The sequence below is a fragment of the Cervus canadensis genome, chromosome 22 (assembly GCF_019320065.1).
Source record: "Cervus canadensis isolate Bull #8, Minnesota chromosome 22, ASM1932006v1, whole genome shotgun sequence".
In the NCBI taxonomy this organism is placed as follows: domain Eukaryota; kingdom Metazoa; phylum Chordata; class Mammalia; order Artiodactyla; family Cervidae; genus Cervus; species Cervus canadensis.
In genome coordinates, this window is record NC_057407.1 from 23,337,643 (window position 1) to 23,364,224 (window position 26,582).

Consider the following 26,582-nt stretch of genomic DNA (forward strand, 5'->3'; position numbering starts at 1 on the left):
AAGATCGATCTGCATGGCACATGCAAAGATGTAAATTTCTAGGCACGTTTTGGATGATCAGAGAAGAGGATCTCCTCAGTGCGTATCTGGCAAGATTTCTAGTCTGTGGGAGTCAGAAAGAAGTGTCAATGGAGCATGCATTTTCCCAACTAACTCCAGCGTTTTCAAAAGTTGGCTAAAGCGTCAGCTGTCAGCTTAGATTCATTTCTGAACACTCTTACTCTGCTCCTTGGAGCAGTCACACAGGGTTGAGTTTGGCAGGACATGAAGACAGAGAGGGAGAGAGCAGGCGGTGGTAGGTCTGAAGCAAGAATTAGAAGGAGAATTGAGTGGTGACTCACAGGCAGAGACGAAGAAATCTTTTCTCCCTTCTGTATCTCACCCTGTCAATCCCTAAGCCACTCGATTATTTGTAATTTTCTCAGAGGGACTTTGCATAGTTACCATTATTACCATTTTACAGATGGCAAACTCACAGCTCAGAAATTTAGGCATCCTTGTCCTAAGTCAAGCATCTGAAGTGTGGCAGTGCCGGGATATGAACCAAGTCTGACCAATTCTACAGCCTCTGGGGTTCCCAGCAACTTGTGTGGCTCAAGTACAATTAATTTGAAATATAACTGCTCTAGCCATTCCTCTCTTCCACTGTCTGGTAGAAGTTAAAAAAAAAAGAAAGAAAATAAATCAAAAAACCCTAGAGTTTCCTTTGAAAGGGAAAATGAGAAATTTTTTTTCTTTTTTAAAGTAGAGAGAGAGGGTGAGACTCCTAAAGAAAAGAGATGGCTGAAAACAATAGAAGTAATCAATCAGGAAGGTGAGAGAGAGGGAAGAACAGAGCTGGAAGGCTGAATCCCCATAAGGATTAAGAATGCAGTTGTAGGAAAACAAATCCCATTTAAAATGGAATAAAAAAGAATAAAACACCTAGGAATAAATTTAACCAAGGAGGTGAAAGAGCTGTACATTGAAAACTATAAGACATTGATAATAGACACTGAAGAAGGCAGAAATACATGGAAAGATTCTGTGCTTATAGGCTAGAGGAATTAATATGGTTAAAAGGTTCATAATATCCAAAGAACCGCATGCAAAAGAATAAAACTGGACCCCAATCTTACACCATAACAGAAATAAACATGTGATGAATAAAAAGCACTCACCAGAGTGCCAGGCACTGTCTCTCCTGTCCTGAAAAACTGTTGCTGGTGGGAAATTCCTGTCTCAATCTTCCTATCTCTGAACATTTTACACCTTGTACTTTCTGTTTCATTCCAATGTCAGTAGATAAAGTATTGCTTTTTTAAATATCCTTTCCTCCCTTTTCTACAACTGAATCTTCTCCACTGGGAACAGAGGAACCTCCCTACAAAAGTCCTATCCTGGCTAGCACCAGGCCATTCCTCAGGGACACTTAGTGTTTTCTTTAACTAGACATTAACTTGGAGAAAAACAAATTGGTCTATTTCTGCATCAACGGAGCAGTTCTTCAGAGGCACTCGGTTTTTTAAATGTTGAAAATCCTTCACTAATTAATCCGGGTTTCAAATGAAATGCCTGCCTTCCAATTGATGGCCGAAGCCGTGGAAGAAAAAAAAAAATTCCAGAGGAGATCCTACTTAGGGTCTGTCCAGTGGCTGTTTGAACTCACCCAAACGACCATGTCGGAATACACACACTCAAAAATATTTCTTCCATCTCCCCCTCCTTCTGGGAAAGTTATCTTCATGCATTTGGCCCACGGCCTGTTCAACTTTTTCTGGAGGCAGCCAGATTTGCAACATCAAGAACACAAGCGTCGCAAGGGCAGAAAAAGGAGGAGTTCTCCCACCCTGGCTGGAACGAACTCCTGGCCCTCTGACAGTGACCTTGTGGGAAAACGCCAGCCTGGTCACCGCGCTGGAGGGCTTCACAGGGGAACGGATGTGATGATAGCAAGGGGGCTGAGCGAGCGGCTGGCAGGTGCCCGCTTCCTGGCTCTACTTACTTCTTGCCATTCCTCTGCCCTCCATGCGTAGAGCGGACACGGCGGGGCTTGGCAGGCGCGCTCCGACTCCGGTCGAGTGTAGGGGTTGCATTCGGTCTCTCTGGCTATTTTGTGTGTTCCCATCTGACAGCCCACATTTCTCCGCCGCACGCCTTGGCCACAGGACACGGAGCACTACAAGGACAAGAGGATGTAAGTGGGAGCTTTGGGTCGCTGGTGGGAGGGGGCGATCATCAGGGTAGAGAGGGTCATGGACCTGGGGATGGCATTCCTAATCCAATGATCTTCACAGCCATCACGGGGTTTTCTAAATTCCAGTGAAAGGGACCCAGGAAATGTCTAAAATCCACAGCCTCACTGCCTATCAAAGCCAGCTGAGTGAGGAAGAGACTCAAGTTTGGGGGTAATTTCTCAAGTTAACAAAACTCTTGGACAATGAAAGAGGCTGGGAGACATCATTAACAGACATTCAGTACACCCTAGAGTACTGCTGCCATGGGAAATGAAAGTCCCGAGTGATTTCTATCCCGGAAGGTTGGAGGGCCTTGAAAATTGGAGAGACAGTTGCACACAAGAGAATTTCTTGGCAGATAAAAATTATAACTCAAGGAGAGAAAATCACTGAAGATTTTATGGCCTTATAAGTAGAATTATTTTCTCCAGTCTCTTCTTCTTCTTGCTCCTATTCCTGGAGATAGGGGAATTCGGATGAATGTACGAAAAATAAAAGCTGACAGAGAAAAACGATTTCCTTGGGTGTTGTGTTTCCAGCCCGTGAAAAGTACTGTTAATCAGGCTGAAACATTTTGTTGACCAAGCTGCAAAACACCCTATTAATCTGCAATTAACTTTTCTCTAAATTAATTTTTTAGTGGTTTCCTCGTTACTGGGTTTCATAATCTCACTCATGGGCAGGCCAAGAATTATTATCTTTATTAAGCTTTTGACAGTGAGAACCTAAAGGCAACATTTAACTGAAAAGAAATGCCTATTTTTTCACTTAGCTATTAAAAATTGTTTCCAAGTTTGTGTGATAGCTGAGCCTCCATTCATTTGTCTGATTGAGAAAACAAGCTTAACATACATTAAAGCCATATTCCTAAGAGGAAGTCTTCATACAGAATAGAATCAAGCTTTTAAATTAGACAAAAATTCCTGTCCAACCACCCTGCAGCGGGATTCATCTTACTTTGAGGTTAATGGGAATTTACTATCAAGAAGCACACCCTAATGAATTCTGGTGCATATTAGTATTATTTCCATTTCAGATTCTAAAAAAACAGGTGATAATATTTAGAAGGCAGCTTGGGAAATCATATCATTTCAGATAAGTCTGCCAGGCAAGGAGCTTAAATGTTCACATCAAAGCTAGCTGAAGAGAAGGAAATATTTTAGAGCAACATTGCTACTATTGTTTGGGTTTAATTGTATTAATTGGATTGAATGAGTTTTTGACCCACAAGAAACCAGACATTTAAAGTCATTGTGCTCTGGGTGGAATGAGAGGGTGCCTGAGCACAAGTGACTGCCTCGTCTACAGAAGATGGCCATTTAATACTTTGGGGAGCTATGTGTATATTTCCCATTGATTCCACATTAAATGAATGAACTATGACATGGGAGAATTAGCACAGGAAAGACAGAAATTGTCAACCACCGACAGCAAACAACCACCAAAATACTCTTTGAGTATTTGAATTTGGGGCCTTAAACATAAAACAGAACAATTCCAGAACAATGTATCCAAGTAGAAACACAAGGAAAAAAATAAGAACAATTAAGTACAAGTCTGAGTTTGCACAGAGCTGATATATATATTCAAAATCTCATCATGCTTTAATAAGGTAAAGAAAAAGGAAAATACATTAAAGTCTTTCCAGGTGTATACTATTCAGGTTCTAAGTAAATGGAATTTCTTTTTGATGCTACTGTTTGTTACTAAATTATTACTTATGGCTCAGCAAAGGCAAGGTATTATCAGCCATAAGCATCTAATATTTAAGAAATAATTTCTACAATGTTCAATATTTTTTTCCAAACGGCAAATAAAGACAGAGGAAGTTTCAATTAAACAATAATGTCATTGTGGCTTTTGATTTTCATATTATCAAAGCTAACCCTGACTTAACATAGTCAAAGGTTTTTACAGGGCTTATATGCACAGCAAGGTATTATAAGCCTTGCCTCTGTGAATACTGAATCCATGGTAATCTTGGTTCAAAATGAAGTGCACTGCAGCAGAGTTAGTTCTCTGTGTTGAACTTTTCTTCCTGTGCTGTCTCAGGGGAGGCAACATTTAGCATACAGAGCCAGGCAGACTTGCTTGGTAAATTCTGAGAGATTTGTGCAGAAACCCCATGAATAAAACAGCATCAGAAAGACCTCTGTGTGACCCTGGAGGTGCTGATGGCGCTGGTGTGTGCACGTGTGCGTGCTTATTTCTTGTTCTATGTAGTCCAATTTTTAGTTACTCTGCAGAAGAAAAAGGTTGAGCAGCGTATTAACATGTGCCGTCCCCCTGCAACTATCATTGATGCACAGCAGTCTATCTGCACAGGTTTGAAAGCAGATGTTTTTAGTTCCAAACTACTAAGCTAGGAGCTGTGTTTCATCTCTCTGGACTCCCTACTGTGCAATGTTAGTATGCAGAACTCACCGATTTAAAGGGGAAAGTTAATGCTTCTTTCCATAGATAAAAAGAATCTCTATGGAACTTGTGATGCTTACGGGACTGTAATACACACTTGAAAGCCTGGAAAGAATTTTACATACTTTCTATCAGTATGACTGCTACAATCATGGCCATGACAGGATTCAAAGGAGGGATTAGCTTGAAAAATAACGAACTTTAATAACTAAAGTATGAACTAACTTTAATAAATAACAACCGGTAACAATAATAGCAAACTTAGTGAGCACTTACTAGGCCAGGCTCTATTCTAGGGTTTCTCAACCTAAGAAATCATGTTTGCTGGGGGCTGTCCTGTGCATTGGAGGAAGTTCAGGGGCATCCCTGGACTCTGTCCCACCACATGTCAGTTGCATTCCCTCTCCTCTGCCAAACTGAGACAACTAAAGCTGTCTCCACACACCTCCAAACATCCCAAGAGTTACAAAATCACTGCCAGTGGAGACTTTAGTTCTATACTAAGCATCTGGCATAAAATATCTTTCATGCTTCCCAGTAATCTTTTACATAGATACTCCACACATTAAAAAAAGCAAAGAATAATCACCCTAACTCAAGCAAAAACTAAAACAAAATGTAATTCAAATAAGTTCTATCCTAGGCAATAAACCAAAGCTACTGTGGACTAGGATTTGGCTTCCAGTTTTAAAATATGAGTATTATGCGGCTTTTCGTACTACATCGGCAAGAGTGTGGGTGAAAGGACTGTATTCAAACAATTCAACATCAATGTTTGCAGTTCAAAGACAAGTCACAGAGAGCACAAATCACTAAGGCAACTCTAGTTCTCATCACTGACCATGTGCATAGGGTTTCTAAGATTTCTCAAAAGACACACATTGTACATCTGCCATGTTTCTCCATTAAACACCTCAGAATCAGACACCATGACCAAGCCACTCTCATGGTAATTACAAAAAAATCCCCACCAAAAATGGCTGGTAGGTTCATAATGCAATTTGCCGGTTTCCATTTTGGCATGAGCACTGAAGAACTTTAAAAAGAAAGCAAGTGTCTCCCTGACTTCAAGACACAGTACTACATTTTATATCATTGAGAAAGAAAAAGGAGCAATTAATCATGACCTTCTATTAGATGTAAGGACCATCCTGACCACAGAAATATTCAAGTATGGAAAAGAAACTGATATCTCAGGGCTGAATGAATTCATGATAGATGAATGCTGGTAAAGTGGTACTTTCATTCTAATCTGATCATTTTTATTGTTTACTCTTAATCTTCTTTTGTTTAGAAAGCTTTTCTGTAGGAACAGGATACATTACCAATTTTTACTCTGGAAGGCTACTTGTGTCTACTCATGGAACTAGAAAGCCTTCACATTTATAAAGTTGAATCAAGAATCAGATGCTGATTTTGTCTGAAAATTTCATCCCTCAGCTCTTGATCAAAATCATCTAAACAAACTAAACATGAATTTTGGAAAAAAAAAATGCTTTCAAACTTGAGTTATGTTTTTGAATTAAAGTTCTTCTTTTACTGGAAAAATTTCATTGACACATTCAAGATGTTCAAAAGATATAAAAGTAAAACATTCCACTTTAAACCTCAAAACACTAATTCTGAGGAAGAGACAAAGATTAGCATGGCTATACTAGTTTCCTATCCCAATATTCTATATGCCTTATTATTGTTAGACATTTTGACATAATGAGAAATTACAATAATTACTTCCCCTACCTTGAAGATGAGATGACTAAAATACAGCCACCAGCAGAAAACAGAAGAATCAGATATAAAATCTTCTAAATATTGTTGCAAATGGATAATCATTACTCTTGCTTTATATTACTGCCTTAGGGATATTTCTATTTACCATGGGATCATTAGTAAACCAATAATCTTTAGTCATGCAGACTATCTTTCTCCATCAACCTCTGGGTCTGATTATCTTCAGGTATGCTTCAAAATTGCACAAATCGGATTTTACCCATGTAGCATCTTATCTTGCCTGCTTTTATAATTCATTTCTATAAATCAAATCAGAGCATTATAAAGTTGGCCACAGACCATTACATGACTGTGTTTACTTGCATTTTCCACAAAGGTAACTAGACTTTTCTAAGCAATCATTTTGAACAGGTGCAGTCTTTTTTGGGGAAGCATTCCAATAATCCTATTACCTTATGTTTGAAAAAACCCCAAGGGTTCAAACCTAATCATCCCAGCTTCGTGAGCAATTTTAGACTTTCCATCAAGTTCACAGGATACAAGAGTAAAACTCACTCTGTGCTTACCAATAAAAAGTGAAAGATTCTTTTAATCATCCTTCTTTTAAATGAATTGACTTTTATAATGACTATCAATTAAGTGCATCTCGACAGGATGCAAATAGATAAGTAGAGGCCAAGGGACATGAAGAAAAATAACAGCATGAAAGTGTGCAAGAGGACAAGCTAATTACTGTGGTATCTTAAATAATGTTAGCTACAGGCTTTTACATGAATTGAACAGCACGAAAATGCAAGGGCTGGAAGTCAGAGACAACAGCAGTCAGTCAGACAAACCATTACTGGTGAGCAGCACAAAATACTGCCTAGAAACCTGATCCCTTAAAGAAGCCAGAAGAGGAACTAGCTTTGGCTGGGCACAGACGCTTTGACTGTTAAAATAAAAATAAAAACAAAACATGATATGATAGAAGCACTCTGAGGCTATTCTGCTGGGATACGATGCAGGCCACATTTTATTTCTGTGTGAAGGGCAATATGACTGTGAGGTGTGGGGGACAATGACAGCAGCCCAGAGCATTTAAGAAAAATTCATATTTCTAGAGGAATTTCCCATCATTCATGTTGAAATGGAGGATTCTCAACTCCCTCTCATGTTAACACAGCTGTACAAAGCTTCTTTGGGGTGTTAGGAATCAAGATCCAGGCTCTGAAAGAATCAATTCTACAGGCTGCCAACCTTGAACCTGGTTTCCTATTGATTCTCCAGAGTATGTACATACATCTCTACTGCACAGGAGAACCACAAACTCAGCAAAACCTCACTGCATCAAATTAATGGAGAGAAAGAGCATACTACATACAGAATATGTGAAAAGACATTGGGCCTTACTACTTTTAAGTAAGCACTTTCAACTAAGCTGAGGAAATGTATAAGTGAGGAGTAACAAGATATACTTTAAGGGCCAGATATGAGTGATCTGTTCACCCATCAATTGTTAATGTGTAAATAGAAGCTTCTCAAGTTCCCTCTTGAATTCAATAGGGAAACCTACTGAATTTAGCAAATGTGTAGAATTAGTGGACTCTAATTGTAATCAGTTTCTTGGGTACTTCCCCCACTTTCCCACTAGATATACACATACTGCATTCATTCAAACAAAATATTACTCTTGAGAGATTATTAGAGTTAAGACTACTGAACTAAGTATGTGGCATTCATTACTGCAATAAATCCTCCTAAGAGCTATATGAAGTCAGGTCAGCAAGGTCACACAAATCGCCCAAGGTCACAGAGCTAGGAAATGACAGAAAACTTTCCCATCTTATCCCCCACCTCTACTGTATACAATCTAACAGGCAGAGAAGTATTCTTTGATACTTCATATTGACAGCTCTTTCTTTAAGAACCTCAAAGGTAAGTTTGAACTCAATTCCTGCCAGGTAACCATAGTCAACCTTACTGGAATCTGAATTAGTGGTTTTCTAAATGGGGAATAACAATAGAAAGGCCATCAGCAAAGCATTGAGGGACTACTCTGTCCTACACAGTTGATATCTATCACCACTTAGAATTAATCCCCACAACTGTCCTAGCATATATATTATCCAAAGCACCAAGGGATGAAGCTACTTGCCCAAGGTCCCACAGCTAGCGAGCATTCTGACAGAAGGCTGTTTTCTTCCCTGTCTCCACACTCCCCTCTAAAGAACCGAAACTGAGCAGGGGAACGAGCCAACACGCTGGTGTCTGCCACATGGCCAGAGGTAAGGAAGAAGTCGTTAGAGGAGAAGCGTTGCTCACCTGACTCCAGGCGCCAGCCTTCCACTTGGGGCATCTTCCTCCTCGGCACTTTCTGTGCCCATTTGGCTTAGCAAGGTGTTTACAGTAATCACTTTCTAAATGGCTTCCATCTTTTGCCATGCAGTAAACATTTCGTTGTTTATGCCCTCGACCACAAGAGACAGAACACTGAAATATAAAGCAATGGCAAAGTTGTTGTTTTTTTTTTAATCACAAGAAATTTGATAAAAACCTAGGTCGTGAGATGTTAAGATCATGCCTAACAACAGTCACCATCCCCTCCCCCTCTGCAGTGCCATTTTGGATAATATCTCAAGGCTCAACACGGAAGGAACATGGCAGTGGAGAAAAAAATGTGGACAGCGGGAATCCTGGCTAGTATTTTGGGTCACTCAAGAGTGAGGGTAAATCCTGGTAATATAGGCCAAAAATAAGCTCATGAACCTGAAATTACCATGAAATTATGATTTAAAGAAGTCCTACTATGAATTAGTAAGGATTTATTTTGGACATCTCACTTCATGCAGTCTCTGATCAAGATATTTCTTCAACAAAATACCTCGTGATCCACTCTTTTGGATAAAGGTGCATTTCCAAAATACAGCTGTGTTCAATTTCCTAATGAATTGATTTAAGGAAACTCTTCTACCATTTTTCAGAGGATAAGCTCTCATTTTCCCAGTCCATTGGAAAGGAGGTGAAAAAGGCATGTTAGAAACTGAAAGGTAAGTTAGCAGGTGGGTCTGTGCCAAGTTTGGGAGGGAGGCATTACCTTTCAACTTTGATCTGCAGGTTCACTGAACTGTTTTAATGTGACCTTGTCTGACCACATCTAAGAAACTTGACTTTGATTTCAGAGTGGGTTTCTCAGAAAGGTTTAGGAATCAAAGTGCTCATGGAGTCGGGACAAAAATGTGACATGACAGCTTCTTGTAGAACAGGCAAGAGGCTGGCCCCAATGAGTACACTGAGATATTCAACGTCCATTGCCTCATTAGCGATTACAGAAGTCATTACCACTTGGATCATAAGCTTGCTGGCTCCGGTTTTCAAGACACATTATTTCCCAATACAATGTCCTTACATTTCAGAGGGAAATGAGTTTAAGAATGAAGAGCAAAATGTGAAAATGCAACAAAAATAGATTTCAAGTGTCATTTCTTTCTATTCAATGTTTCTAGTTTCTCCTGCTAACTTTGTGATTTCATTAACTTAAATGGCCAAAGTGTCCTTTTATGTCTAATAGATAAATAGCACCATGTAAAACATGTAGCCTAATATAAATTGAACCACCATTACCAAGCAAGCTCTAAGTGATCCCATTCATATAAGTGCCAGACATGTTTTTTTTCTAGTAAATATAGACTATTATAAAAATTCCAAAGTAGCTGCTGGAGAAATATAAAATATGTATATTAATATATTTGGGTCTAACTTTTTACTTTAGGAGATGGAAAGGTTTTTTTTTTCTTTTGAGCTCTTATTTTGTGAGTATTATGACTTTGAGTAGTCATTCTGGAAGGAGTATACAGTGAGGAAGGAAGGAGTCCAATTTAAATATCTACATCAAAACAAAAACATCCATCTTTCAACTTTTAGTGCTTTGATATATATGAAGACCCTGGGCTACAATTCTAGAAGACTTTCATAATGAATCTTCAAGAAGTTTCCCTATAAACCAATGGTCTAATGACTTATGCACAGATAATCCCTATGATTAATATTTTAAAATGTTACTTCCACCAAAATTACAGGCGCAGTTTAAGAGTTTGAGGTGCGTTCATTTGTTTAGTCAGCAGACATTTATTAAGCACCTACTAAGTTTTAAGGATTATGCAAAGTGTTGAGAATACAGTGATAAATAAAAGTGATATAATCCCTGCCCTTGTGGAGTTTAGAGACCAGTGAGGGAGACCAGCATTAATCAAGTGACAACAAAAACAAATACATATTTGCTAACTGACATGAGTATTCTGAAGAAAAGGGGCTGAAGTGACTGCAAGAGGAATCCCTGAGGCATTCCTGAGGGCCAGACCATGTCGAACTAATAGGTCATAATAATATATTTTATTCTCCACAAGACGGAAAATCCCTGAGGGGTTTTAAGTTAGGGTAAGACACAGTCTAATTTTCACTTCAAAATTCTATTTTTACTACCAAGTAGACAATGGGTAGAAATTCAGCATTAAAACAAGAAAACTTCTTAGGAAGCTAATGCCGTTGTCCAAGCAAGAGGTGATGGTGGCATTGATGAGGGTGCAAAGTTGGGGGGTGAAGGAAGCTGGTGAATTTAAAACCGTTTTTGAACTACAAATGACAGTTCCCCGATGGATCAGCTGTGGGGTGGGTGGGTGAGGGCAGGGTCAGGAAGGCTTCCAGGTTTTCTGCTTTGGGCAATTGGATTAGAGTGATGATGTGGACAGAGATGGGAAAAACAGCACGGGAGGTCAAGAATATATTATTTTCTAGGAGATGAGCTGAATTTAGAGGATATGGGTTCATGGGTGGTAATGTGTTTGATTAGGGTGAAGAAACAGACATAACTGTCTTATTAATCAAATGAACAAGCATCAATTGAAAGCAAGTTTGACCCTGAAAGATCGTCATTTCAATATACAAACAGTTCAGACAAGCTGTCCCTTAATACAGAGGGGAGGAAGAGAGTTGGTGGAAATGGAGATTTAGTAATCTACTGGTCTAAGTTCCATGAGGTCAGGGGTTACAGAAGCTTTGTTTATCACTATGGGCTTATACTTACAACACTTTGCAGAATTCTTAGAACTTAGCAGGTGCTCAATAAGTGTTGAATGAACAAATAAAACAAATCCATTTAGTGGTCACTGGAAGAGGTAACCTAACATTAGGGAGCAATCTACAGAGGCAGAATTAGCAAAGGCACAGCTTTCTCCCATTCATTAGGTGCAAGGCACTACTCAAAGACTTTATATACATTATCTCATTTAATCCTTCCAATAAACCACAGAGATAGGTACTATTATTGAAGACAAATGGTGTTTTCAAAATGGCATAACCAAAATGCTTTATGTGTATACATCTCTTCCTATATGACTCCAATATAAGTGGCTAGATGTCTTTTGGGAACATAACAGCACAATGAAAATCAACAGCATCACTGATAATAATTTATCTGAGAGGTGCCACTGGTGCAACCAACATCTACTGCCCAAGAAATAAAGATGGAGGAAGTTGTTTTGAAATATAACACCTTAAAAATCTTTTAAATACCTGGATTAGCTGCATCCCACCCATTTCTAAAAGTGGTTTTCTTATTTGGGGACATGAACGAAACTGATTTGGAGAAAAGGATGCAACACTTCAGTATGACTTACCATACGTATTATTTGCCTAAAATTCAGATCTAAAAGTGATAAAAAACTTCTTAAGGTATCTAATCTGATAGCAAACACCTTTCATTTCATGTTTTCTAAATTACCAGTGACAAAAAGCAGCTGCTTGTGGAAATTTTCCTAGCTAGCAGGCTTATTAATAGGTCTATTTTGATTTCATAAAGAAGTTATCATTTTGATAACCAAATAAACACATGTTTTAGCTCTTCTATTCTGAGGGAAATTTCTGATTATTTCCAGTCCTTTCCCAGGCACTGATTTTTGTGTCAACACGTGTTGCAGAAATAATAGTTAAATTTAGTGAGCCACCTAGTACATATTATTTTTTGGCTACATATATGAAGTGTCCTGCTCTGGGGAATATTTAATTCCTTATATTTGCAGCCAAATAGCTTTCTAGTTTGCCAGGTGGACCCTGACTTTTCTCCTCTGGAGAAACAACCCAACATATTTAAGAGAATGATTTTTCCTCCAACTTTGAGCAACACTCTCAAAGTAATCTCTGTTTGTTACACAGAAACACCAAGGTCAGTATCTCTAATGCCTTGGCTTTTGTTTCTGCGAGGTCATTCAAAGGGAATGTTTAACGTGGAGCTTTGTTGAGAGGTTGCCTTAATTTTTTAGACGAAGGTCTAAGAGTTTGAAATCTGTGCATTTCAACACACATGGTGGAAATGGAACTGGCTCTCTCTCTCTAGAAGCTCTGGATGTGGTGTGGATTTGTATCTCACTCTTCCTGGTGTGCTGTCCCTGGCGTTAGGGATGCCCTGCGTTGCTCCTTTCACTTATATTGAGGAGCTGGGTCTCTCAATTACCCAGCAGCCAGCAAACAACCTGGTGTGTCTGCCTGGATGACAAGGGCTGAAGATCCAGACAGAATGAAATCCCTAGCATTGCTGAGGCTGGTGAGAACCTGGACATCTGAAGGGAGATGGGGAACCACACGGAACTGGTAAGGACACCATAAGGAGCCAAGAAGGAATAAGAAGGGGAGGGTGGAGGTCAGATGCACACAATATCTGGCCAGAAGGAAACTTTTTGATGAGGCTGGATGATGCTGGGGGCTCAGTGGAGGTAATGCAGTGAGTGGGGTGTGGACCAGAACTACTCGAGGTGTAGCTGATGCTTGATACATAAGGGTTAATGGATGGTCCAGGAGGACAGCTCCAACAGAGTGTCTGGACACAGTGGAGTATGTCTGAGTGGTTCTTATATCCAAGTGATCTGTATATATAAAATTCTGTTTATGTAAAATATATCTAGGAGGATATTGATCAAGGAGTCCATATTTCCAAACAGAGGACTGACAGCAGGTTAGAAATAAGAACTGAAAAGCCAAGAGAAAGGTCATCTGCTAGAATCTACTAAGCTAAGCCAAGACTCTAATGATCTAAGCATTTTTGACAGTCAGAGAGAAAACCATCATTCTGAGACTGGTGGGCAGAGTTCAGTTATGAGACAGGAGACTTTTCTAATTATTATTCAAGGCCTTTCCCTAGTGATTCTATAAAATATGAAAAAATCATCTAAATCATTTAATCTAAAAAATGAAACGTGTCCTTTCTTAACAATAAGCTCTTATTTATTCTACTCTCATTCTGATTTTGTTTAAAAAACATAGTCAGATCTCATCTGGAAAATATGATATCAGAAAGCAGGCAATGCATATGCCTACGGTTCAGAACTGCCTTTGCCAATTACGGTGATAAATGAAGTGAATATTGCATGAACATCTTACTATCATGAAAAGCAAAGGATTCCAACCTGTACCCATTGTTTACCAGAAAAAATAAAAAAGAATGTGAGAGGAGAGATACAGACTTAGGGATCAAGGTTTCAAAACCACCCAGTGTAAGACCTGGAAAGCCATGTGGGCTTTGTAACATGGGAACAAGACAGTAACTGCAATCCATGTATGTTTATTACTGCTTTCCACACTGTAGTCGCTGAGAAAATAGAGGAATGAATGAACACATGAAGGCTACAGCCATCACAGAAATGGACTATGACCCAAATGTTATATTTTCCTAATGGTTTCAAGAAAGAACCACCTGGAATCTGACCCACCTAATTTGGCACAGCTATTTAGATTCAAAGAGTTGGAGCAGGACTATTAGAAATCACATCAGCTAACTTTTATTGACCTCTTATATGAGTGGGACCATGAGCTCAAAGATACCGGCTTCTCCAATTTAATCTCTACAGCAACCCCGTGGCTCAGGTACTATTAGGATTCCTCTTAACGAAAAAGGAAACTGAGGATTAAAGAGGTGACATCACTTGCCCAGGGTCACAGAGCCAGGAAACAGCAGAGTTAGCCTCTAAATACGGAAGGTGTGTTTCCAGAATGTCCCTTTTCTTCCTTAAGTCAGACTGAAGAGAAGACCTGGTTAAGACGACTGGCTGTTCGTTCACCTCTGATTATCCATGGTGACAACAGAAAACTGGGATTTCAAAGAAATGCTTCCTAAGACTATTTTAGAGATCTCTGACTAATTAGTCTCCCAGGAAGAGGATGGCTATGCAACATGTTTCTGATTTTAATACAACCTTTTTAGCACTCCGGGAAGAAAGACGCTATGAAAAGTGAGCATACCACTATGTACAATATCACGTAAAGATAAACAGCAACATTTCCCTTTGGTCAGAGCCACACTCTGCTTTTCTGGTGGCCATTTTTTAAGGTTGATTCACCCCTTGCATTTGGCCTGAGGTCATATGCTGAGTTTTCCTCTCTGTTCCCTGTTGAATGGCCCTTTGCGTGGTCAGGAATGGAAGGTCACAGATTGTAAATTTTGGCCTGCTGATTCACCAAGAACTAAGCTCTCCAATATTTGACCTAGAGGTCATCTCAGAGGTTATTCAGTCTATGTATTTGTTTTTACAAATTCACACAATGGAAAGGGAGACACGCCGTGCTCACAGTCAACACTGGAAAGAAGGAATAGATGGATGTGGGAGCTCCTGGACCCAGCACCGAACACGACGTAGTGCCAACTGCACTGGGGATTTGTGAATTGATTCTGGTGTTTTGCATGTTGCTTGGGACCCACAGCTAACCAGACATCCTAATTCTTTCCACTCCAACTCGGTCATGCCCACATGGCACTAGCAGCATGGGCTGGGGGCTACCCAAGGCAGGAATAGATTCTGCACCTCTGGCTTTAAAGGATTGCCAACACAAATTTGAACAAGCATGGGTTTCACTACCTCTTGTTCTAAGATACCAGTTAAGAACAAACTCCAAGAGGTGGCTGTGCATGAATCGGGATTCCTCAGCTCACTGCTGAGGAATGGCACTTGTCTTCACCTTGCTCTAAATTTCAGCCCTTCGAGACACAGGTTTTGTAGTCAGACAGACCTAGGGTGGAGTGCAATCTGCCATTTTATCATGGTGCTATCTGGGGCAAGTTACCCAACCTGTCTCAGGTCAGATGTGTTCTATGTAAAATGGGGAAAACAAAATGAGGATAACAACACCATACATATGCAACAAGGCTGCCTTACAACCAGATATGACAAAATATACAGAGCCCTTGATGTTTTTGCTGGACAGTGTAAAAATCAACACACATTCACTGTTTCTACTGATAATACTTGTATTTGGTAGACTCTTTAAAAATATCTCCTAACACGCAGTTTAAAAGGTGAATATTTTTTTAAAATATATGTTCACTTATGGAGTCTAAAGTTAACATTCTAATACAGGCACTGCTGGGTGAACAAGTCTGAAAAAATCTTCCTCTTGTGAACGGGGGAAGTACTTTCCTTTCTAAAGGTCACAGAGAGAGCCCCAGAGCAGATATAAATGTTGATGATTCCTTCTCCTCTGCAGTGCCTTTTTCACTCTCCTAGACTAACCACAGAAGGCTCTTCTAACCACAGAAGAAAGACAGACAAGTAAGAGAAAGAAAGGCATCACGACTGAAAGCCACATCTCTACTCCTTCATTTCCTGTTCACATTTACTATCTTAAGAACTCCTTTTGTCTTTTTTTTTTTTTTGTCATGTTATTTCTGTCAATGTCCTGAAACACAGAATCCACATTAGTGATAACCATATTCAGTCACTCCCCTGCTCGGTCCCCAGTGGTGGGAATGCTAAGAATCTTTTGTCAGAAACCATATCTTCTCATTGGCAAGGTGAACATGTTTAGGGAAATTTTTATAGGGCTTCTCAGAATACAAGAATGGCTCTGAACAGGGGCATCAGGGAACCAAAATGACAGAGGAGGAAGGAGAGAAAGCTTGGCCAGGAAACAAGGGCTGTGACTTCAGGGCGTAAAGCCAGTGTTGACAGGCCTGCCTGATGGCCGTTCATGTCCAGGACCACCATGGCACTTATTACCATGAAAAGGAGCTGCGGAAGCATGAGACTGGCAGGGAGCAGCACAGAAGAAAGCAGATTCAGGAGTCACAGTCGTTGCAGCCGGATGGGGCACGGGGCCATCCTTCCTCCCCCGTGAGCCCCCAAACCCCAGCCTGTGCAGTGCTACAAAGGTCTAAGACTATGGAAGAAAGGGAACTAAGATTCACACGTCAGCGCTTAGAGCACACTTGAAGGCGCCTGTCAATACTATATCCAAGTAGGTGGCCCCGCAATCGCCTTGCAAGGGACATGCAGGGCCAAGAAAAGAAGGGGAGGCAGTGAGAGATGTTCATGACCCCCCCTTCTATCACTTCCAAAAATTATGAGGTACCACGCTCTCCAGTTGCATCCTGCAGCCTCATAATATAACAACTTCATATCAGAGGATGGAAAAACATTTTCACATGAAATACAGCAGCATATGAAGTCAGCTATGGAACTTGTGAAACCCAAATTTGGGATCTTCTTATTCTGCAGGAATATAAACATTACAGTTTTTCTCCCTTTCAAGACAGAAACAAAAACCAAGAAAATCTGCAAAAGCCATACCTGATGACTTCTAGTGTGGCCACTTCCAACAGTGCCTTCAGGGATTTGAGGTATATTATATTATCAGGCTCTGTTACCCCTCGCTCCCCATTCCCAAGCACAGCGCTGATTTTTGTAATGCTTCTTTCCCTTGCAAGGTTAGATGTGATGATTTCTTTTGTAATCTGACTTCAGCAAAATTATGACATTGTCACTTTTCAGGAAAGGGGTGAAGACGCTACCAGGACCCACACTCTAACCACAGAAGTATTTGTGAAGGCAGACTGGAAGATGGGGAGGGTAATGGGTGAGGTTCTTGTTCTAGGATCTTGTTCTCAGTTGTTCCAAAGGTGGGTGCAGAAGAGCCTGAGTGATAGAAAAGTTATGTCTGGTGGGAACACGGACCTAAGTTTCTTGATACTCTGCAGGTGGGTTGTAACTAAAGGGCCAGGCTGAAGCGTTCAAGGCTATCTGGAGATGTCATTCTGCTAGATGATAGTACCTGAGAAGACCCACTCATTAACGCTACTGTCCCAGGCAGCCAGGGACAGTCATGGGAACCTAAGGTACCTTTGGGAATGCCTCCATAGAAAAGCAATCCAGACAGGCTACATTTGGATTTTCAGACACCCAACCAATGTTCAGCCTTGAGCTTCTTCCCCCTCCCAAAGAGCTAGTCTAAGTATTATTCAGTCATTTAAAAAACACTAGGTTATGGTTCATTTAATTGTTTCTTCCAGTCTTGCTTTCTCTGCCTCTCTGATCCTTCCTCCATCAGCTTCATGTGAAAGGAATATCTTTATCTGCCAGTATGTCAAGTTCTTACATTGAAAAACTTACAGCTGGAGGGGTAGGTAGTTCATGTACTGAATTTGCTTTGGGTGGATATTAATGCCACCCCAGAACTGAAATGTGCATACCTCTGAGTTTGTAATCAGAGAAATATATCTCAGTGAGAGGAAAAAGGTCATCTTAACCATTACTGAATGAGACGCTCACCCTTCAACTTTGCAATGCTCTTCTGGGAGTTTCTGATAAAACCAGATTACTATCAATAGGCACTAGTCAAGTCCTTTGTGGCTTTCCTTATCTCTTCCTCCTGCTTACCCTTTGGTAAAGAAAAGACTCAAGAGTACCACTATGAAAGGATGAGATGAGAAGAAATAAAACCCAGCTAAAATGTAAGTGGCTCACAACACGGAAGAGTGGGTATAGAAGTGACTAAAATTCTGTTTGATGGTTTTCAGTGAATTTAAATTATTCCTGCACTACTCTGAGATTTATTCAAATGGAAACCCCAGAAATGGGGCAGAAGCACGTGTAAGAACTTGGTTTTGGAATCAATCAGATCTAGTTTGACTACTATCTCTCTCTCTCTCCATTTGTGATCTTATGTGAGATGCTTATCCAGGTATGAAATGATGGTGAGTAAGCAACTTAAACCTAACATGTCTGAAACAGTTGTCCTGATCTTCGGATTATCTTCTCCATTTCAATCAATGGGAACTATTTATCCACTTAGTCAGTGCACAAACTTTGTCTGGAGTCATTCCAATTCCTTTCTTTCTCTCGTTTCCCACATCTAAACTTGGACCAAATCCTTCAGCATTACCTTTAAAATGTCAGAATCCTACCACTTTTCACGGCTTCCACTGAACACTCTCATCGGAGTTACTTCAATGGCTTTTAATGTTCTCCCTGCTTCTATCTTTGTTCCTCCTGTAGCTTCCCCTAAATTCAAAAGCCAGGCTCATTCTTTTAACAAATTCACATTTCTACTCAACTCTTTTCCTCAGTTACTTTCAGCAAATGTAAGCAAAAATTCCTCTAGTGGTCTTTTTCTCTCCCTCTGCCATGATGAACTTTCATGTTCCCCTCCATCAATTTCATCTCAATTTCATATCCTACCACCCTTTATTTCAGCCACATTCACCTTGCAATTGTCAAGATGTACCTGGCATACTCCTGTCTCTAGGTCTTCACCTGAAATACCGTTCTCCTGTAACATTCTTCTCCTGAGTATCCACATAGCTAACTTTTGTGTTTTCTCAGATCTCTGCTCAATTGTCACCTTTTACAGGATACTGTCTGACCTTAAAAATTACAGTTCCCATCTCCTCTTTCAAGCTATTTTCTCTCTTCTTTATTTTTATCCATGGCACCACTCACGTTCCTTCACAATATATATTTCACTTCTTTTGTTTCTGATTTATAGGTTATTCCCCCTCCCCACTAGAATGTAAACTTGATGTGCTCAAGGATTTCTGTCTGTTCTGTTCACTGTTATCTCCCTAGTGCTCAGAGCAGTGCCTAGTTTATAGAAAACACTCAAATACTTAGGGAACATACAAATGCATGCATGAATGAATAGTATCTAATAGAGGCTAGAATCACTTATCTCACAAGAATTTTTATGGATGAAGCAAACACTCTACACAATGCTTACATTGGTCAGGCTCAAATAAATAACAATTGCTTGCTCCTATCTTCTGTGCCTATTCACTCCAAAACCGGCTAAGCACACTTGTGGTTTAATATTTAATTCATAGTTATAGGACTAAATACTGCACAGGGGACAACTAAGAGGAAGGTTATCTGAGAACGTGATGTAAGATAACAGATAGCAAGGAGTAGAATCCTGGCTCTGCACAGGCAAGACTAACACTGAAAGCTTGGCTCATAGCCACTGAGACTGCCATATACTATTAGGGTCACAGAATGCTTTTTTCCTCCCCAAAGGTGTCACCTTAGATCAACACTTTTGCCAGGTGGAAAAAAAATGTAGACACATAGACTGCAAGTAGACTAAAAAGAAATGTAATGGACAAGAATGAGTTCTATCCGGGCCAGGTATTGTCTATCTCCATTCTGGCTAGAAACATCAAAACGCAAAAATGATCAACCACCCCAAAACAACAAACAAAAAACAAAAAGGCAAATAAAACATACCCCCAAAACAAACAACAAACCAAAAAACCAATGAATCAATCAAACAAAAATCCTAAAGACTTACACTGTTCCAAAATAGTGTGTCTAGGTTTGAGTCTGATTTTTCTAGTTCCCTTTCATTTAGAAAAGTGCTCTCAAAGTAGAGGGTATTCAGGATTACAAAACCAACATCAAGCCTGAGATTTTAACTGAAGATTTAACCTGATGGAATTAAATCATTACCACTCTCCTGTAAACTCTCTACAGGCTAGCCATCAGAGGTAGTTAATACCCAAATAATTGTATTAGGCCGCATCCACAAAGATCTACTTTTCTTAGTTCAGCAGGTATCTCCCTACAGATGTATTAATTCACACTGTTCTAGCATACTGTAAATGTCCAGGGGAAATACAACTTTTTTCAGAGCTCTGGTCTGAAAGTGTTGGGTGACAAAACTCAATTTCTGAGTTCTTTTGAAACCATTCAAAAGGAACCGAGGTGTTAAAAGGACCTATTCAAAAATTCATACCCCAAAGACTCAGCCTCAATGGCTTTTAAAAAGTAGAAGAAAGCTAAACTGATTTCTACTAGGGTAAGAGTCTTTTTTTGTAGGTGTCATAAATCAAAATGAGTATTTATAGAAGTTCAGAAAACCCTTCCAGAGAAAGAGAGGGAAAGCATTAAACCTGGGAATCAGTTGGGTCTGGATCCAAGAATTACTGATTGTATGATGCTGGTACATTTTAGCCTGCTTGGAGCTGAGTTTTCATACCTGCCTAATGGATACAATATGGACCATTCTGCAAGGATTATATGAGGATTAGCAATAATGTTTACAAAGCACCAGGCCCAAAGCTTCTCTCAAAGAAGCTGCTCAGTAAACGTGGGCCTCTTGTTATTCTTCCTCCACTGCTGGTAAAATGCATCTGGCCTACTGCAGATGGGCACTTTTACATGCCACATCGAAGTACATAAGACCACTGGTCATCAGCTGGTGATTAGGAGGTGGAGAAACCCATTTATTCAGAGAACTGAGGTTTCCCAGAATGACTGGTAAGATTATAATTGGGTAAAAGGCAAAACTCCATTTCTAATTTCACAGAGCTTTAGACATCGTTAGCCCATTGGTAATTTAAAGCTCCAATTATTTCTGGAAAGTGGCACCCGTTTGTCTTATGGAGAACCAAGGTCTCATCTACATTAAGCTCCAATGTGTGCCTTTCTTTTCATAAAAATTTCTGCTCTTTCATCCAATAAAGTTTAAACATTGTGAGAAGAATCCAATATTTCATTAAAGTTTGGGTCCTACCACAAAACTTCTGAGGCTGATGACAGTGTCTTGGATTCATTTTGTTTGCCTTTCCTCTACTGATAGATTTCTTCTCTGGTCTCAAAGACTTGGAGTCACTACTAGTAGTTTATTGCCATCATTAGTGACCTTTTTGAAGAAGAAGAATTGAGATTGATTTTCTTTCTAGGGCCAGGAGATGGATCATCTAAAATGTTCTCTGTCCCACAGATCTTGGAGTTCGTTTACCATTTTGATCATAAATACGTGTGTCTGTGTGGCATGGGGGTGTGAATTTGGTAAATACATAGAACTACCATCTATTAAAGCAGAAAAGATTTGAAAAGTGGAAAAAGAGAGGTATGAAGGGGTAAAACTTTAGAAACTTTTTTCCCTGTAAGTTCATGTACTGAAAAGCCAGGTTAACACTATACATCTGAAAAAGCTGATCATGGTTTCTTCTGATAGGTTAAAAAAACAACTGGTGGGAAAATAACTGTGAAAATCTAGTTATCTCTACAACATAATAATTTACTATGCCTACTTAATGCCCATGAAAATATGGAAAGTTCTGCTGTAAGAAACTCCCTGAACCACGAGAGAAAGATAAAATTGCTCCCAGGGGACATACGCCAATGTCTGACGACACTGTTAACACAACTAAGAGCATATGATACTGGCATCTACTGGGTAGAAGCTAAGGATGTGCTCAAACATTCTATGATGTCCAGAACAACAAAGAAGTATCTGGTCCCAAACGTCAATGGTGCCAAGGCTGGGAAACCCTGCTTCAGACCTATACATAAGTCATGGAACAGTTTCTGTACCACTGTCTCGGTTTCTAGTCAGAAACTGGTCTCCTATTTCTAAGATAAAATGCTCACTAGGATTAACTATGCATTTATAAAAGTATCTCCTGTCCAAAACTCCTAAATATTCAGTTCTGAAACCAATTCTTAAATAGAGGTGAACCATTACACCTATGCAGATTCTACCATGAATGAGGGAAGTGCTGTTTGTTTGAAACATAAAATGCAAAGGAATCTGTATCTATACATCTCTGGATCTACCTCTATCTATCTATCTATCTATCCATCCATCTATCTATCCATCTATCTCTATACTGTGAGTGCTATCAGTTTATATAGCCCAAATATGAACATGCTGGAGTAACCTTGTTTTCTTAGAAATTCTTATCCTCATTGATGACTTTCTATCCAAAGTTGGTAGCCTCCACCAAAGTTGCATGCAGAATGTCTATGGAACACACTGGGCACATTAACAACTTCCCCTCCTGGCTCCAAAAAAGACTGAGTGACACTGCTTATTGGTTTGCAAATTCATAGTCTCTTGAGACAACTTTGAAACCCTTCTATTTTTAGCTTATTCTTGAAAATCTTTGACCTTGCTAGGTTCCTAGGATCCCACATACTACTTGATGGAAAATTCGACTCTCCAGAGAAGTATGTTCTGATAGCTAACCAGCGTCACTTCCATGGGGTTTGCAACTGTGACTTCAGCCATGACGTCTGATCATGAGTCCTCCCTATCCTCTGGGAGCCATGCTGTTGGATGCTTGACAACATCCCTGGCTGCTCTTAACTAGATGCCAGTAATACTCCCCAAACCCATCTGTAACAACCAGTTATGTCTCCAGATATTGCCCAATGTCCACTAGTAGATAAAAATCAACCCTGATTGAGAACCACAGAATTATCTCAAGGACTTTTTTCAGAAAGTCCTTCAGCAAGCTCTCAAAACCGAACTGAGTTTAACTGACTTGGTGGGGGGTAGGGAACACAGAGGGCTGGTTTTTTGGGTGTTTTTTTTTGGTGGATGAGAGTGGCAAAGGGCCCACTGAACATCAGTTTTAACAAGGTCAAGATCCTAGGCTAAAAGGGTTTGGAATCCCTGGTCTTAGAAATGTGACATGTACAATGTAAAATCAATTTCCATGCATAGCAATGAAGATTACAGCTACAGTGGAACAAGCAGGCTCTGCTGGCTAGCATCCTTCCCTGTCCTCATAGCCATGACCTGCCACTGCTAAGCGGTTCCCGGACATTTCAGATCTGACTAAGAGACAGCCAAGGCGAAGGAAGTCACCATTTCACTAAGAACGGGCAAACTGCAATGGAGGAAAAGGTGAGTTGGTTGGGTGAAGGCTTTTTTATGAAGCAGAAGGAAAACAACAGAGATTTTTCAAAAATTTCTTTAGCTTTCAAAGGAATCTGGGTTTTGGCTATGAAGCAACAGATAAAAATGGGGAGTCTGTATTTATTCAAGTATTTACTGGAATTTACTAGCAAGCCTGGCAGTGAAAGTCTGGATTTCCCTGGGAAAAGAGGAGCAACAAACCACACCATTCCCAGAGGCCTTTTCATTTTAGCTGCCTGGGTGGGAGGGGTGGACAGAGAAAGAGAAGAGATGGCAGAGGAAGAAGTTCATGGGGGAAAAACCAATGAAAAACTAGGAAAGATGCTCTTTATACTGAGCTCAGACTGGAGCACCCATTTTTATTACGATGTTACAGTGCAAATCTGAGATTAAAAACAGCTTCCTAAAATGTGTCAGAATTTTTACAGCCCCGAAATAAATCCAGACTTACACTCTCTGCTTCCTTGTGAAGTGTAATACACACTCTGAATATATTTATGTTTAAGAACTTTTAAAAAATAACTTACTCTGAAAATTTTCAAACTTAAAAATTGTAAGAAAAAAAAAATTGTAAGAATATCACAAAGAACTCCCTCTCCCCCTTATCTAAATTCCCTAACTACCAGCATTTCACCACCCTTGCTCCCTCCATCCTCCTTGCTAAATATATATATGTATATGACATTATATTTTGTCTTTTCCTGAAAAATCCACATAGTGTCTCATCATCTCCACAAGTCTAATTTTCCCAAATCAAGGACACTCTCTACATAAATACAACTCTCCAAGTCAGGAAATCACTACTGATATATAACCACCATCTAAACCTATATGTTTCTTTTTATGATTCCCTCCTACATGTTAGCTTTTTATTTCCATAGTTTTGGCCAGTGCAATAATCATTTCAGCTCCTGAGTAACTAGGATTTTCTCATTCATTCATTCATTTCAATATTATTGATAGTCTGCCTACTTTGCATAAGGCACCAAGCTTGAACAGTGGGCCTCTACAGTCCAAAGGAAATTAAGGTTTGGGGCAATTTGATAAATGATTTGGTTAAAGATAATTTCACTTGAAATGTGGTGGCTATGTCTATATATCTTTCTTTCTCTAGTTAATTTTTTATATCATCTTTTCCCTCACTTCATCTTACACAGCTCCCATACCATAACCATGTCTTCACGTGCACTTTCCACTTGGATGGAGGGATGCATCAGTGATTGGGGGAAGGAGGGATAAAGAACAAAGTAAATATAAGGACGGAACTCACAGGGGTTGTCTGTCCTACCAGTTTTAAAGAGTAAGACTTAGCATCGACAGAAGAGTTCAACTCCTGTAGCTTAGTTTTAGCTCAAGAGTTTGGAAGATAACTCAATACATTTAATATGCATTTATTTCAAGCAGAGAGTTACTAGTGTGCGATCACTTTTTACCGAATGACACCCCTTATATGTGGAATCTGAAAAAAAAATGATACAAATGAACTTAGTTTACAAAACAGAAACAGAGTCACAGACTTCCAGAATGAAGGAGCTTATGGTTGCCAGGGGTGGGAAGGCTGGGAGGGAAGGACAGTTACGGAGTTTGGGATGGACGTGTACACACTGCTATATTTAAAATGGATAACCAACAAGGACCTACTGTATAGTTTATAGAACTCTGCTCAGTGTTATGTTGTAGCCTGGATGAGAGGGGTTTGGCAGGAAAACGGATACGTGTATATTTTTGGCTGAGTCCCTTAGCTGTTCACCTGAAATTATCACAACATTGTCTGTTTACTGGCTATACTCCAATAAAGAATAAAAAGTGAAAAAAGAAAACTAAAATTTTTTTTAAATTAAACAATTTTTCATAATTCTCTTGTAGTACAATAACATATCACTTTCTACAATAAACCTAATCACCACTAACTGGCTTGCCTGAGATCTATCATCCCAATCATCTATATATCTACTGAACAAAAAATTGATTATTTACCTCAAGTTATTCTATTTCTCTTTGCTTACTAAAATGTCAGAAACATCCCTTGATGTGTCCTTAATAAATAATGGATGCTTCCCCCCCAAAATCTTCTAGAGGGCCCCAATCTTGCTCTTCACCTGGCTTGCATTTAAGAGAAATAATTTTCTCATTTTCATCCCTTTAGAGCTTTGAACAAAATCTGTAAATGGCACAATAATTCCAGAATGTTTCAAGTAGTTACCACATGGAAAAACAGAAAATCTTAAATTGTAGATAACCTCTTTCCACAGCTTTTCACCACTTCACCAACTAAAGAGTAAAATGAGGGGATTACGTCTTGGTTACTAGTAGGTTCAAATCCTCATTCAGCCACATTGTGACCTAGTACCAACTAGGTAACTTCTCTGATGGTACTAAGCTCATCAAGTAGAAGAGATTAAATCTGATAATAGGAGTGAACTGCTTTGCATAACTCCTAGCAGAATATGTAAATGGTAAGTGATTGTGATAATAAAAATCAAAACCATCACAATAATTACAGGAGGAAATGCATGGTACAAAACTAAATGAGGGGAAAACAGCTCTTTTGTGGATAACTGAAACAATCCATTCCACTACCTTCTGAAATACATCAGAAAAAGGTGGCTGAGGAGAGTTACTTTGACTCACTTCCCAATTTAGTACAGAGACAACCTAAGTGTGAAGATAATAAATTAAAAAGAGCTTCTAAAAATACAGACCACCTGAACCTTTATTGTTTATCATTTACTGCAGATGTTGCCCTAAAGGGGCAAAAAACAAAAAACAAAACAAAACCCACAGTTCTATCTGATCACTAGAAAAGAGAACCAATGTTGTTACATACATTTTAATTTCTGGGGGCATCAGTATGGGGTATAAACATGAAACAAACTATAATGTTTTCTTAACACTGGGGAGGTGAAGGTAAATGATGGCAATAACAGTGATGGAGGCGACATTTGGTTCAGCTCTTATTCTTCTGAAGTGCCTTTGAAAAAGTTCTATCAACCTAATCTGCTCAACCTCTACCTACAGGGATCACTGAATATGAAAGCTGCCTTCCTGAAACTTCTCAAAGACAGCATGATCTCAGAATTCAAGCTTCTACAAGGTGGCTACCTGGTGTTGTCCATTTTTGCCTTCTCCTAAAAACACCAATCAAACCTTGCCCTTTTGACCCACAGAACACATAAACATTCTTTCTCCTTAACTGAACTTACTGCCATGATGAACTTGAACTCTGAGATGCACAAGAGGAGAGTTTGTTTTAACAGCTGCTTTTACATGGAGGCCCTG

General features: G+C 39.6%; 1 protein-coding gene and 1 long non-coding RNA gene across 3 annotated transcripts in view; one reads left to right on the forward strand and one right to left on the reverse strand.

Annotated features, from left to right (window-relative positions):
• The window catches only part of ADAMTS9 (ADAM metallopeptidase with thrombospondin type 1 motif 9), a 164,275-nt gene that overhangs the window by 33,324 nt on the left and 104,369 nt on the right, over positions 1-26,582 (reverse strand). The window contains exons 29-30 of one of the 2 annotated variants that reach the window (XM_043442384.1): positions 8,667-8,834; positions 1,985-2,158 (exon numbers count right to left, since the gene is read on the reverse strand). In XM_043442384.1, coding sequence (XP_043298319.1) covers positions 1,985-2,158; positions 8,667-8,834 — 342 coding nt within the window. The remainder of the gene's footprint in view (positions 1-1,984; positions 2,159-8,666; positions 8,835-26,582) is intronic. The other variant, XM_043442385.1, reaches the window with a different exon arrangement.
• Positions 2,040-26,467, forward strand: LOC122424521. Its single transcript, XR_006264458.1, has 4 exons — positions 2,040-2,176; positions 9,326-9,391; positions 23,109-23,291; positions 26,322-26,467. It is a non-coding gene; the product is annotated as an uncharacterized LOC122424521 (long non-coding RNA).